The following is an 11,591-nucleotide window of genomic DNA, read 5'->3' as shown; positions in this document are numbered from 1 at the left end:
GTGTAATGACAGGCAGACACTCAACTGCTTTTCAACAATAAAGGAAGTTTTATTCAGTTCTCAATAATAGACACACTCTGACATTTTCTCTACAACACTTTACAATGGAAGTCTGTGACGAGCAAAGTCAGTAAGCAAGCTTGAACTTGCGGTCGTAGGTCCCAGCTTTGATCTGCTCCTCCTTCTTGTCCTGCAGACAGAGAGAGAGGGGGGGTTAATGAGGTCACGAGGCAACAGAGAGACAGCATCGTCACCTAAGCCAGGGTTTCCCAAACTCTGTTCTGGTTGACGTTTTGGTTTTTGCCCTAACACTACACAGCTGATTCAAATAATCAAAGCTTGATAATGAGTTGGTTATTTGAATCAGCAGTGTAGTGCTTGGGTAAAAACCTAAACGTGCACCCGGTGGGGGGACTGAGTTTGGGAAGCCCTGCTGTAAGCAACCTCATTACAGTTTAGTCATTTAGCAGACGCTCTTATCCAGAGCGACTTACAGTTAGTGAGTGCATAAATTTTCATACTGGCCCCCCGTGGGAAACGAACCCACAACCCTGGCTTTGCAAGCGCCACGCTCTACCAACTGAGCTACAGGGGACTCCTCATCCATCAATACATTTATAATATGAACTAACGTCTCATTAATAAATCCAGGTTGGTTTTTCTTCCTCTCAGTGGAGAAACAGCAGAGAGGAGTTACAGCACAGTGTGAGCCTCTGTACCCAGGTCTGCGACAGCTCTCTCTGATTCAATAACAATGGAGGGAGAACGACAGGCTGCCATGTAGACTGTCACTGAGACACTACAGTAGAAGATGAGCTTAGATAGCATTGCGCATGTTCTTCCCCCTGACTTTAGTTTCTCACAAAAAACATTTGGCAGAAACCTCAACTATTATTGAGTCAGACAAAAGCATCAAAGTGGATTTTCTTCCCATAATGCAAATTGGTAATTTCACCATGTCGATGAGCTAAGATGAATGAACTGAGACTTAATACTGGCTCTGTCTGAGGGCTCATACACCCATCAATGCTGTCTTAGACTGCATTTGTGTCTAAGTTCAATGGATGACCTTAGTGGGCACAGTATGGTGGCCCTGTACGAATGTACCTTCATATCATAGATACACTGAGTGTACAAAACATTAGGAGCACCTTCCTAATATTTCGTTTCACCCCCTTTTGCCCTCAGAACATCCTCAATTCGTTGGGGCATGGACTCTACAAGGTGTTGAAAGCGTTCCACAGGGATATGACTGTAAGTCGCTTTGGATAAAAGCGTCTGCTAAATGGCATATTATTATTATTATATTATTATGCTGGCCCATGTTGACTCCAATGCTTGGGTGGTGGGCCGTTCTTGATACACACGGGAAAATGTTGAGCGTGAAAAACCCAGCAGTGTTGCAGTTCTTGACACAAACCGGTGCGCCTGGCACCTACTACAATACCCTGTTCAAAGGAACAAATATTTTGTCTTGCCCATTCACCCTCTAAATGGCACACATACTCAATCCATGTCTCAAGGTTGAAAAATCTTTAATGTGTCATAGCTTTCACCTGGTCAGTCTGTCATGAAAGAGTTCTTAATGTTTTGTCCACTCAGTGTAGATGTACATGTTTGATGTACGATTCATCTTCCGCACACTACACAACAGTTACAAATCAATCCCTAACCCCTACACCAAGGCAAAGGACTACTTCAGTATGATCAATATGGCAATAACTTCACAAGCCCTCTGATGGGAAGAATGTCCACCAGATCACCCAATCCCTTCATATCTAAACAAAGGGCCTTAGTATAGAGCAGTGGTCACCAACCGGTTGATCGCGATTGACTGGTCGATCACCAAACATTTCTGTAAAAAACCCAACGATAAAGCCCTGCGTTCCTATTCATTTGCACACGCTGTTGGCGGTAGGTGCACTTGATTCAGCACCCCTAGCACTGTTGGCGGTAGGTGCACTTGATTCAGCACCCCTAGCACTGTTGGCGGTAGGTGCACTTGATTCAGCACCCCTAGCACTGTTGGTGGTAGGTGCACTTGATTCAGCACCCCTAGCACTGTTGGTGGTAGGTGCACTTGATTCAGCACCCCTAGCACTGTTGGTGGTAGGTGCACTTGATTCAGCACCCCTAGCACTGTTGGTGGTAGGTGCACTTGATTCAGCACCCCTAGCACTGTTGGCTTATAGGTGCACTTGATTCAGCACCCCTAGCACTGTTGGTGGTAGGTGCACTTGATTCAGCACCCCTAGCACTGTTGGCGGTAGGTGCACTTGATTCAGCACCCCTAGCACTGTTGGCGGTAGGTGCACTTGATTCAGCACCCCTAGCACTGTTGGCGGTAGGTGCACTTGATTCAGCACCCCTAGCACTGTTGGCGGTAGGTGCACTTGATTCAGCACCCCTAGCACTGTTGGTGGTAGGTGCACTTGATTCAGCACCCCTAGCACTGTTGGCGGTAGGTGCACTTGATTCAGCACCCCTAGCACTGTTGGTGGTAGGTGCACTTGATTCAGCACCCCTAGCACTGTTGGTGGTAGGTGCACTTGATTCAGCACCCCTAGCACTGTTGGCGGTAGGTGCACTTGATTCAGCATCCCTAGTGTCTGAAAGTAAAACTCTGCCTAACCAGCAGGCCCAGAGTGCAAATCAAGTGCACCTATAAGCCAATCAGATAGCTCAGATCACCGTGTCTGCACAAGCCATAGACTGTAAAAAGAAACCTTGAACGCACAGCAAAGTTGATACTGTGAAATGTCTAAACCATGACTAGAGACTAAACGTATACAGCAAAGAGCTGCTGTTTTTATGAGTAAGTTCATGTTTAAGTTGTTATTCAGCACTGTCAACACTTTAAGCCATAAAATGTGCGTTCTCCCTACTTCCACTCACGCTACAACCAGCACTGCTGCTGCACTGAAGGAGTATAGCAAAGTGTTCCGATAAGCTTGTTGTTTTTATTCTTTTTTTTTTTTATATGTGTGTGTGTGTGGGGGGGGGTTATAATCTAGGAATATTTCTTCACGTTCTCTGGTCATAGCAGTGACAACATGAATTGGTGAATGAGACAGAAATAATGCAGTGCGACTTGAGTTTCGCCATCAGCTGGAAGACTGTGTCCCCTTTTCTCAGAGGAGGGAGGCAGCGAGGAGGGACGGTGAGTCAGGTGAGAGGCAGCCTCACCTCTGCTCCCTCCCTCCCCTCAGGTGCAGGCCATCTGTCCAGTAAAAAAAAGAAGATATATATATATATTTTATGCCCACTCAGCTGTGCCTTACAAGTAATACAACAAATGATCTATTACCAGTGTAATCATATACCTACATTAAAACATATATATTGTAAATGGTCCAAGAAGAACAACATTAGCAGGGTAATTCAGGCATAGCAATATACAGTGATAATGTATGTGGCCTATAGCCTACTGCACAAACCTCATTGCTACAGAACTGTTTTTAATTGGTTAATGTTGCAAAGGCTTACGTTTAAGTCATGTTTTTAAAAAACCCTGAGCGGTAGATCTCGGTTTGCATTTTGACTCAAAGTGATCTTGACTCAGAAAAGGTTGGTGACATTTTTACATTTTAGTCATTTAGCAGATGCTCTTATCCAGAGCGACTTACAGTTAGTGAGTGCATATATTTTCATACTGGCCCCCCATGGGAAACGAACCCACAACCCTGGCGTTGCAAGCGCCATGCTCTACCAACTGAGCTACAGGGGACCACTGGTATAGAGGCTAGGGTGGATTTGGAATAGACCCCTAATGTCAGGGAATGAGTAGGATAAAGGGTTTGTGTCATCTCATCCATACCCTGTCCGTCTTCAGTACATAGTACAGGACGAAGAGGGGAACCACTCCAAAGAGCCCACCTAGCAGCGACGTCTTCTTGGTGGCTCTGAAGTAGTTGTAGGGGTTGGTGCGTGCGTACACCCAGCGTGTCAAGGCAGGGTCTTCCTGTAAATACAAAAAACAGCATGTCAATAATGATGGCCAATTTTTGAGAGTTGGTGCCAGTCTTTGTCAGTCTTATTGCAGTCAACTACTATCGTGGCAAAAACGGTTGAATGCAGAAACAGTCATGTCCCCCCAGAATACATTTAACTGAATACAACAATGCATCACAAATTAGTTTAAATAGCAAAATTACTATGAAATTGTAACATCAAGGTCACATCAACAAAAGTAACGTTAGCAAAACCCATCAATAGCATTACCCCTGGGTGAACTGTGGGTCTGACATTAGCAAGCTAGCTAGCGTTAGCATGTTAGCTCACTCTACTTACTATAAGCTCTTTTCTGTGCGGGTTGTTTAGCTGCATCTGATATTGTCTCTTCAGCTGGGCCCTTAAACCAGCCCTCTCTTCCTCCGCACGTCTCTGGTCCAGCGAAAGGTTGAAATATTCAGCTGGGTCCAGCGTTTTTGGCCGAGTGACCAAGGGCGCTTCGCGGTAGTCCGCCATGTTTGTGAGTACAGACCAATGACGGTAGAGACAGACAACGTCATTAGATTACCAAAGTATCACGTTCTCTTCCAGCAGTCTAGTTGCCCATGGCAACACGAAGCATTCCACACGGGACTGTCATCTTTTGAGTGCTTAAAAATGTCCACAAAGACAACAACCAGCATCCGATATATTTTACCTCTAGTCTGTTACAATACCCACAGACTCCGATTATGGCTTTCACTACCGCGAAGCTCCAATCGAAAACGGTTTATCGCATAGCCGAAGTGGTGAACGACTTTCCACGCAACTTCCTCGTCAGCATGGGCATGGACAAAACGCTGAACTGCTTTCAAACGGAGTGGAATGAGATGGCGCACAAATGTCTGTTTAATGCGGAGGATGTGGGGCTAGTTCCAGATGTGTACACGCAAAAGCATTTTCTTAGCAGCGAGCTGAAAAACGCGCAGAGGGAGAGGGGAGAATACAGGCAAACAGCCTCAGCAGCGGGACAGACTCTGGTCAAGCTCCGAAAAGCTAGAGATTTCCACAAGCGAGTGGGCCAGGAGAAGAAAAGACTGATAGAAGACATTAGAAAGCTGAAGACACACGGCGCTTCCTATGATCCAGCATTGAAACAGATGAACGAGAAATACCAGGCAGCTCTGAAGCAGAAAATGCTGGTCAGCTTGGAGAGGGACAAGGCGTTAGGGCAAGCCCACAGCCTAGATGTCACATTACACAACACCCTTCCTTCTCAACCTCCCCACCCCACCTCTGAGTGTAGCCTCACCCCAAACAAGACAGGGGTAACCACAAGCACCAGGGGGATGGGGTCAGTCTTTACACCCCCTCCAAAGACCCAGTTTCCCCCAGACACTTGTGTTAACCCCCAGCTGGCCCACAGAGGGAAAATGTCTGTCTGCTCAGGGTCCTTCAAGGTAGCCATCTTCCGCCTCACCAACACCCTCAAGGTAAGATGTTGTGATGAATACCCTGCTCACCCTTTATATATCAAGGCATTTTATTTCCCTAATAGCAACTCAAACTACTAAAAGTTATTGTATGTTATCATGGTTACTGTTCTTTATTTTTTCACAATAAAACATATCTAGGCCCACACCCTGCCTGTCAGCTTCCTGGCTCTTCACCGAAGCAAACTAGTGGTTGCCTCAGCTAGTGATGACCAGCTCTGGAGGCTTCCTGAAGGAGTGCTAATTGCTACAGGCCAGGGGCACAGCGACTGGCTCTCTGGGGATAGCCTTCACCCTGACGGGGCTAAGCTGGGGGCCACCAGCGTCCAGATATGGGACCTTTCTGAGGGCTGCTGTGTGCGGACCCTGGAGGGCCACACTGGAGCTGCTCCTTCCACTCTGGCGGAGACTTTGTGGCCTCCTGCTCCTTGGATGACACGGTCAAGGTTAGTTAGGAAATCAATATTTCCTGTTCTCCTGCCAAACATACTCTGACTGAGGTAGTGTGCCATCATATTTGTAGACATCATGATTATCCATTTATAAAAGGTGTGGGACCTGCAGAGTGAGAGGTGACTACACGGCCACCCCGGTTCTCTCAACAGTGTAGAGTTCCCCCCTTCTACACTACCCTGCTCACCTCCTTGGCTGAAAATACCCTGTCCCTGTGGGACACCCGGACCGCCGTTTGCCCAGACAATCTACGGCCACCGCAGCGCCATCAACCACGCCTCACTCAGCCCCACTGGTGACCTCATCGCGTCCTGCGATTCCCGTGGCGCTGTCATGCTGTGGGACTTCAGGAGGGCAGCAGACGTGTTCACTGTGGAGACGGGGCCGCAGCCTAGCAACCGGATGGCTTTCAGCCCGTCGGGCCGGACGCTGGCAGTTGCTGGGGACGAGGTGAGAGTGGTGGATTGGGCGTACTCGCAAGTGGCGTGTGTGCTGAATCACGAGGACCTGGCGCAGCGTTGTTTTTGACCAAAAGGGAGAATACCTACTGTCAGGGGCATCTGACAGACATATTTATGTGTGGTCATGATGGATAAGCATCATAAGAGTTAAACCTAAACACAAATGTTATCTTTGTTTGAAAAATAAAAATAGTTGTAATGCATCTTGTTTCTAGAAATTCAATGAAGCAAGCAAGCATACACCAAAAACACTACCACACACCTGTAATACAGCAACAACACGGTTGAGTTATAGGATTTATTAGAAACAAAGGAATCCAACAATACGAAAGTCTTGAGTGCTGTCTCATGAGGAAGTGAACAGAGGGTAAACACAAACATCCTGGGGTCTGATGGCTCTCACATCAGGCCCAGCTTATACTCCACCATGATGTGGGGCTCACCCACCATCTCACTTTGGGCTGGGTCTGCAGGGAGATAGACACAAAATAGTGCTAAGTTCACATTAGTTTAACTTCAACTGTGTTCTTTCTGCTGTTGTCTCCTCTGTATACAGTGTCTCTTACCATTGAGGATGTCCTCAAAGCTGATGCTCTCATCATTCCCTTTGAGAGTGTCCAGGGCCAGGTGTGAGCTCTGCAGGAAAGGAAGGCGCTGGATCTGAGAAGGGAGAGAGATAAGGGATAAGTGGGAAAGTTGCTTATTGCATTTTCTCCGACACTATTCTTTGTTTTCAATGAAGATCAGAGAGACATGCGTCTACCTGTCTGGCTGCCCTGTACTCCATCTGTAGTTTCAGGGGAGCGTGGAGGCCCTGGATGTTTCTGAGGGTGGAGAAGTTCATCTTGTCCTGGTTCAGCTGAAACTGCAAGGGGAGGACAAAATGCAATGTTGGAGCTAAAGTAGCAGAAGTGGTTAGAAGAAAGAAGTTGTATGAGACCTGAAGACTTGTTTTAACTTCCAGAACATATGCCTTTAGCTCAGAACAACAGCGTCTTGTGTCACTCACATTCTTTTCTGACAGCTCCAACGCATGGCTGGGGAGCAGCTCATTTTTCACACTGCTGAACCTGAGAGAGGGAAGAGTTCAAATATCAGTTATGTCTCACAAACTGTTATATACTTTGAGTTGAATGAGTGACCAGCAGAGACTGTTCTCTCACCCGCTCCTGAGTGTGTCCTGAACGCCATAAGCCCCAACCTGTGGACCCATGCCCGTCACCGGTACACTGTCCTTTAGCTGTGATCGGAGTCCACGAGTATTCTGGAAACGAACAAAAGAACACAACTCAATTAGCTAACATTATAGTAGAGGCATGATGAATACCTACTAGCTAACACATTTCTGCATCCCAAAAAGCCGAACTAACTTCAGCTAACTGCTACATTGTTAACTACCTAGCTGGCACGAAACAAAAGGTAGGCAAGATGATTGGCGCCAACTTAGATTAATTAACCAAACTGACTGACACAAACCAACACAAATAGCTAGTTAGAACTAACGTTGGCTACATCTTCACTGCTGATTAGCGCTAGCTCACTGGCATGAGTGACTAATCAAAATCCAAACATCTCTACAAATACAGCAAGCAATAAATTAACAAAACCGCACGATTCATTGGTATTTCGTATAGACAACATAGTTATCTATCAAACACACATTTAATGTATGAATTAAACAACAAATGTTGGTAATTTGATAGCTACCATTGTCGCTGTGATGCGGCTGTTTCCACTCTTAGTACAAAACTTCCGGTCAGGGTCGCGTTAGTTTGACGACACTTCTTATTTTTCATCTTCTTCTATGATGTCATGGCGGTCCACAAACAAACGTTTACAGTGCATGCCGCCACCTACTGTGCTGGAATGTACGATCAACCATGATTTTCCCAATTCTGTACTACCATTAAAATAACATTAAAAACCAAAAAAATCCCTAAATTCTACCGCACCGTCCCCCCCAAAAAACTCCCCAACCCCATCAAACTTGATCTATATCACGCTGAAACACTCCACCATTAGGATTGTTCCGCATCTCAACAACCATTTCAACAGTAACATCTGTTGTTACCCAATATATCTATTTTGCCGTCTCCACAATAACCTTCAACCTGGCATTTCTGCTTTCCACAACCCGAGTCATATTGATAACCTTACCAATAACAGCTATGAAGTCAACTTTATTCATTATCAAAGTGTCCTTTGACACCGCACATTCATGAGCACAAGATCTCTGAATAGGCCTCGAAACCATGCCAGAACCATCAGAAGCACCAGCCCCGACAGTAGGTCCACTTACTACAGGAAGCTCCATCAGTCCGCACTGTAGTTCTACTAATCTGTTTTACGGCCTCTGCATAACATACATCATGACTGATCCTATATCTCTGAGCCTCTCTCTGTACCTGGCATCCGCCAAATGCTGCACTGTGTTCTCCCCCACAATTACAGCACTTAACCTTCACATTGCTTCCCATTCACCGTAATCATGTGCCCCTCTACACTTGGCACATCTTTTCTTTCCTTTACACTGAGCAGCTATAGTGGGGAAAAAGTATTTAGTCAGCCACTAATTGTGCAAGTTCTCCCACTTAAAAAGATGAGAGAGGCCTGTAATTTTCATCATAGGTACACCTCAACTATGACAGACAAAATGAGAAAAAAAAAAGTTTAATGAATTTATTTGCAAATTATGGTGGAAATAAGTATTTGGTCACCTACAAACAAGCAAGATTTCTGGCTCTCACAGACCTGTAACCTCTTCTTTAAGAGGCTCCTCTGTCCTCCACTCGTTACCTGTATTAATGGCACCTGTTTGAACTTGTTATCAGTATAAAAGACACCTGTCCACAACCTCAAACAGTCACACTCCAAACTCCACTATGGCCAAGACCAAAGAGCTGTCAAAGGACACCAGAAACAAAATTGTAGACCTGCACCAGGCTGGGAAGACTGCATCTGCAATAGGTAAGCAGCTTGGTTTGAATAAATCAACTGTGGGAGCAATTATTAGGAAATGGAAGACATACAAGACCACTGATAATCTCCCTCGATCTGGGGCTCCACGCAAGATCTCACCCCGTGGGGTCAAAATGATCACAAGAACGGTGAGCAAAAATCCCAGAACCACACGGGGGGACCTAGTGAATGACCTGCAGAGAGCTGGGACCAAAGTAACAAAGCCTACCATCAGTAACACACTACGCCGCCAGGGACTCAAATCCTGCAGTGCCAGACGCGTCCCCCTGTTTAAGCCAGTACATGTCCAGGCCCGTCTGAAGTTTGCTAGAGTGCATTTGGATGATCCAGAAGAGGATTGGGAGAATGTCATATGGTCAGATGAAACCAAAATAGAACTTTTTGGTAAAAACTCAACTCTCGTCGTGTTTGGAGGACAAAGAATGCTGAGTTGCATCCAAAGAACACCATACCTACTGTGAAGTATGGGGGTGGAAACATCATGCTTTGGGGCTGTTTTTCTGCAAAGGGACCAGGACGACTGATCCGTGTAAAGGAAAGAATGAATGGGGCCATGTATCGTAAGATTTTGAGTGAAACCTCCTTCCATCAGCAAGGGCATTGAAGATGAAACGGGAACGGCACCTCCGTACCTTCAGGCTCTGATCCCTACACCCAAACGAGGGCATTGCGTTCATCCACCTCTGGCCTGCTGGCTCCCCTTCCTCTGCGGAAGCATAGTTCCCGCTCAGCCCAGTCAAAACTGTTCGCTGTTCTGGCACCCCAATGGTGGAACAAGCTCCCTCAAGACGCCAGGACAGCGGAGTCACTCACCACCTTCCGGAGACATTTGAAACCCCACCTCTTTAAGGAATACCTGGGATAGGATAAAGTAATCCTTCTACCCCCCCCCCCCCCTCGTAAGAAGCATTTCAAGGTCCTGGAGTGGCCTAGCCAGTCTCCAGATCTCAACCCCATAGAACATCTTTGGAGGGAGTTGAAAGTCCGTGTTGCCCAGCGACAGCCCCAAAAAATCACTGCTCTAGAGGAGATCTGCATGGAGGAATGGGCCAAAATACCTGCAACAGTGTGTGAAAACCTTGTGAAGACTTACAGAAAACGTTTGACCTGTGTCATTGCCAACAAAGGGTATATAACAAAGTATTGAGAAACTTTTGTTATTGACCAAATACTTATTTTCCACCATAATTTGCAAATAAACTCATTAAAAATCCTACAATGTGATTTTCTGGAGAAAAAAAATCTAATTTTGTCTGTCATAGTTGACCTACCTATGATGAAAATTACAGGCCTCTCTCATCTTTTTAAGTGGGAGAACTTGCACAGTTGGTGGCTGACTAAATACTTTTTTCCCCCACTGTACATGTCCCATTCTTTGGCATTTAATACACCACAATGCATATGGGACAAATTCTCTAACATTGAAACTAAGGAATCCTATCTGTGCTTTTCCCAGCAAGACTTTCTCAAACCTCAACATCACTGATAAGCTTTTCACTTTGACCCTCTTATCAACCTTTTGGCCTCAATCACTCTGCCTCCCTTCACATTTTCTTTATCATCTGTGGACCCCAGTGATGACTCCCCTCAATCTAGTTTAAGCACCAGGGACATGGCTTTTAATCTTCTTCCCATTAAGCTTTTCCATTTTCAGAATCTTCTCTTGTTGAGCCTGGCTACCACACAATATTAACAATCTTCCTTTTCCAATGAACCAAACTACCTCTTTCTCTATGTCATTAGTTAGTCGGATAGGGTGTAAGTGAGGCCCTGTGGTCTCATCAAACACTATCACCACTTTCCACTCCAATACATCACTACTCTTGATTCCTACCTTGGCCCTCTTTATGCTTTCTATACTAGACGCTCCACTGCTTTCTGTATCATGATCTCTCTTCTTCCTATGTCTTTCCACTACCGACCTTTCTGGTCCATGACCCTCATCCTATCGCAGCATACCATCAGAACTGACCCCCATATGGTTCGCATTCCAACACAGCTGTTGCTTCACCAGCCTTTTCTCCATTTCGTCCGCACTACACGCGGGCATTTCCGACCTCCGACTCTCTCTTACTGTTTGACGACACTTCCGAATCATATATCGTTTATCATACTAATATTATATGTACAATACACTTGGTTGAAGATTTATATAGCAAATAATTTTCATGTATTAGGAGTACGGGGGTATAGCTCAGTGGTAGAGCATTTGACTGCAGATCAAGAGGTCCCCGGTTCAAATCCGGGTGCCCCCTCATTTTGTGTGATCATGTTT

At 45.8% G+C, this 11,591-nt stretch overlaps 3 protein-coding genes and 1 non-coding gene across 6 annotated transcripts; 2 read left to right on the top strand and 2 right to left on the bottom strand.

Annotated features, from left to right (window-relative positions):
- Positions 1-25: 25 nt before the first annotated feature.
- On the bottom strand, positions 26-4,572 carry LOC121569341 (NADH dehydrogenase [ubiquinone] 1 beta subcomplex subunit 4). 2 transcript variants are annotated; one of them, XM_041880218.2, is made up of 3 exons: positions 4,291-4,572; positions 3,818-3,961; positions 26-190 (listed from the first exon to the last, which is right to left on the bottom strand). In XM_041880218.2, exons 1-3 carry the CDS (start codon positions 4,465-4,467, stop codon positions 128-130), a joined length of 384 nt encoding a protein of 127 aa, XP_041736152.1. In that variant the 5' UTR covers positions 4,468-4,572; the 3' UTR covers positions 26-127. The 2 variants fall into 2 exon arrangements, with proteins under 2 accessions (XP_041736152.1, XP_041736153.1); XM_041880219.2 differs by having other exon boundaries at positions 3,877-3,961.
- A 103-nt stretch (positions 4,573-4,675) lies between these two features.
- On the top strand, positions 4,676-6,540 carry LOC121569339 (sperm-associated antigen 16 protein-like). 2 transcript variants are annotated; one of them, XM_045221392.1, is made up of 3 exons: positions 4,676-5,423; positions 5,565-5,778; positions 5,996-6,540. In XM_045221392.1, the coding sequence occupies exons 1-3, from the start codon at positions 4,683-4,685 to the stop codon at positions 6,031-6,033; spliced, it is 993 nt and encodes a 330-aa protein (XP_045077327.1). In that variant the 5' UTR covers positions 4,676-4,682; the 3' UTR covers positions 6,034-6,540. The 2 variants fall into 2 exon arrangements, with proteins under 2 accessions (XP_045077327.1, XP_045077326.1); XM_045221391.1 differs by having other exon boundaries at positions 5,565-5,869; positions 5,973-6,540.
- Positions 6,541-6,621: 81 nt separating this feature from the next.
- LOC121569340 (proteasome maturation protein) lies at positions 6,622-8,150 on the bottom strand. The gene is made up of 6 exons (XM_041880217.2): positions 8,045-8,150; positions 7,501-7,601; positions 7,347-7,407; positions 7,101-7,202; positions 6,904-6,997; positions 6,622-6,804 (listed from the first exon to the last, which is right to left on the bottom strand). Exons 1-6 carry the CDS (start codon positions 8,045-8,047, stop codon positions 6,737-6,739), a joined length of 429 nt encoding a protein of 142 aa, XP_041736151.1. The 5' UTR covers positions 8,048-8,150; the 3' UTR covers positions 6,622-6,736.
- Positions 8,151-11,499: 3,349 nt separating this feature from the next.
- Positions 11,500-11,571, top strand: trnac-gca. Its single transcript has one exon. It is a non-coding gene; the product is annotated as a tRNA-Cys (tRNA).
- Positions 11,572-11,591: the final 20 nt, after the last annotated feature.

The sequence above is a fragment of the Coregonus clupeaformis genome, chromosome 7 (genome assembly GCF_020615455.1).
Source record: "Coregonus clupeaformis isolate EN_2021a chromosome 7, ASM2061545v1, whole genome shotgun sequence".
Taxonomy (NCBI): domain Eukaryota; kingdom Metazoa; phylum Chordata; class Actinopteri; order Salmoniformes; family Salmonidae; genus Coregonus; species Coregonus clupeaformis.
This window is presented reverse-complemented; position numbering and strand designations above follow the sequence as displayed.

Excerpts from the sequence above, each read along its gene's own strand:
- LOC121569341 (XM_041880218.2), bottom strand. The coding sequence starts at position 4,467 with ATGGCGGACTACCGCGAAGCGCCCTTGGTCACTCGGCCAAAAACGCTG. Across the intron at positions 3,962-4,290 it reads CGCACAGAAAAGAGCTTATA|GAAGACCCTGCCTTGACACG; the intron begins GTAAGTAGAGTG and ends TTGTATTTACAG. Across the intron at positions 191-3,817 it reads ATGTACTGAAGACGGACAGG|GACAAGAAGGAGGAGCAGAT; the intron begins GTATGGATGAGA and ends CTCTGTCTGCAG.
- LOC121569339 (XM_045221391.1), top strand. The coding sequence starts at position 4,683 with ATGGCTTTCACTACCGCGAAGCTCCAATCGAAAACGGTTTATCGCATA. Across the intron at positions 5,424-5,564 it reads GCCTCACCAACACCCTCAAG|GCCCACACCCTGCCTGTCAG; the intron begins GTAAGATGTTGT and ends AAACATATCTAG. Across the intron at positions 5,870-5,972 it reads CCTTGGATGACACGGTCAAG|GTGTGGGACCTGCAGAGTGA; the intron begins GTTAGTTAGGAA and ends CATTTATAAAAG.
- LOC121569340 (XM_041880217.2), bottom strand. Across the intron at positions 6,998-7,100 it reads AGTACAGGGCAGCCAGACAG|ATCCAGCGCCTTCCTTTCCT; the intron begins GTAGACGCATGT and ends CTCCCTTCTCAG. Across the intron at positions 6,805-6,903 it reads CTTTGAGGACATCCTCAATG|ACCCAGCCCAAAGTGAGATG; the intron begins GTAAGAGACACT and ends ATCTCCCTGCAG.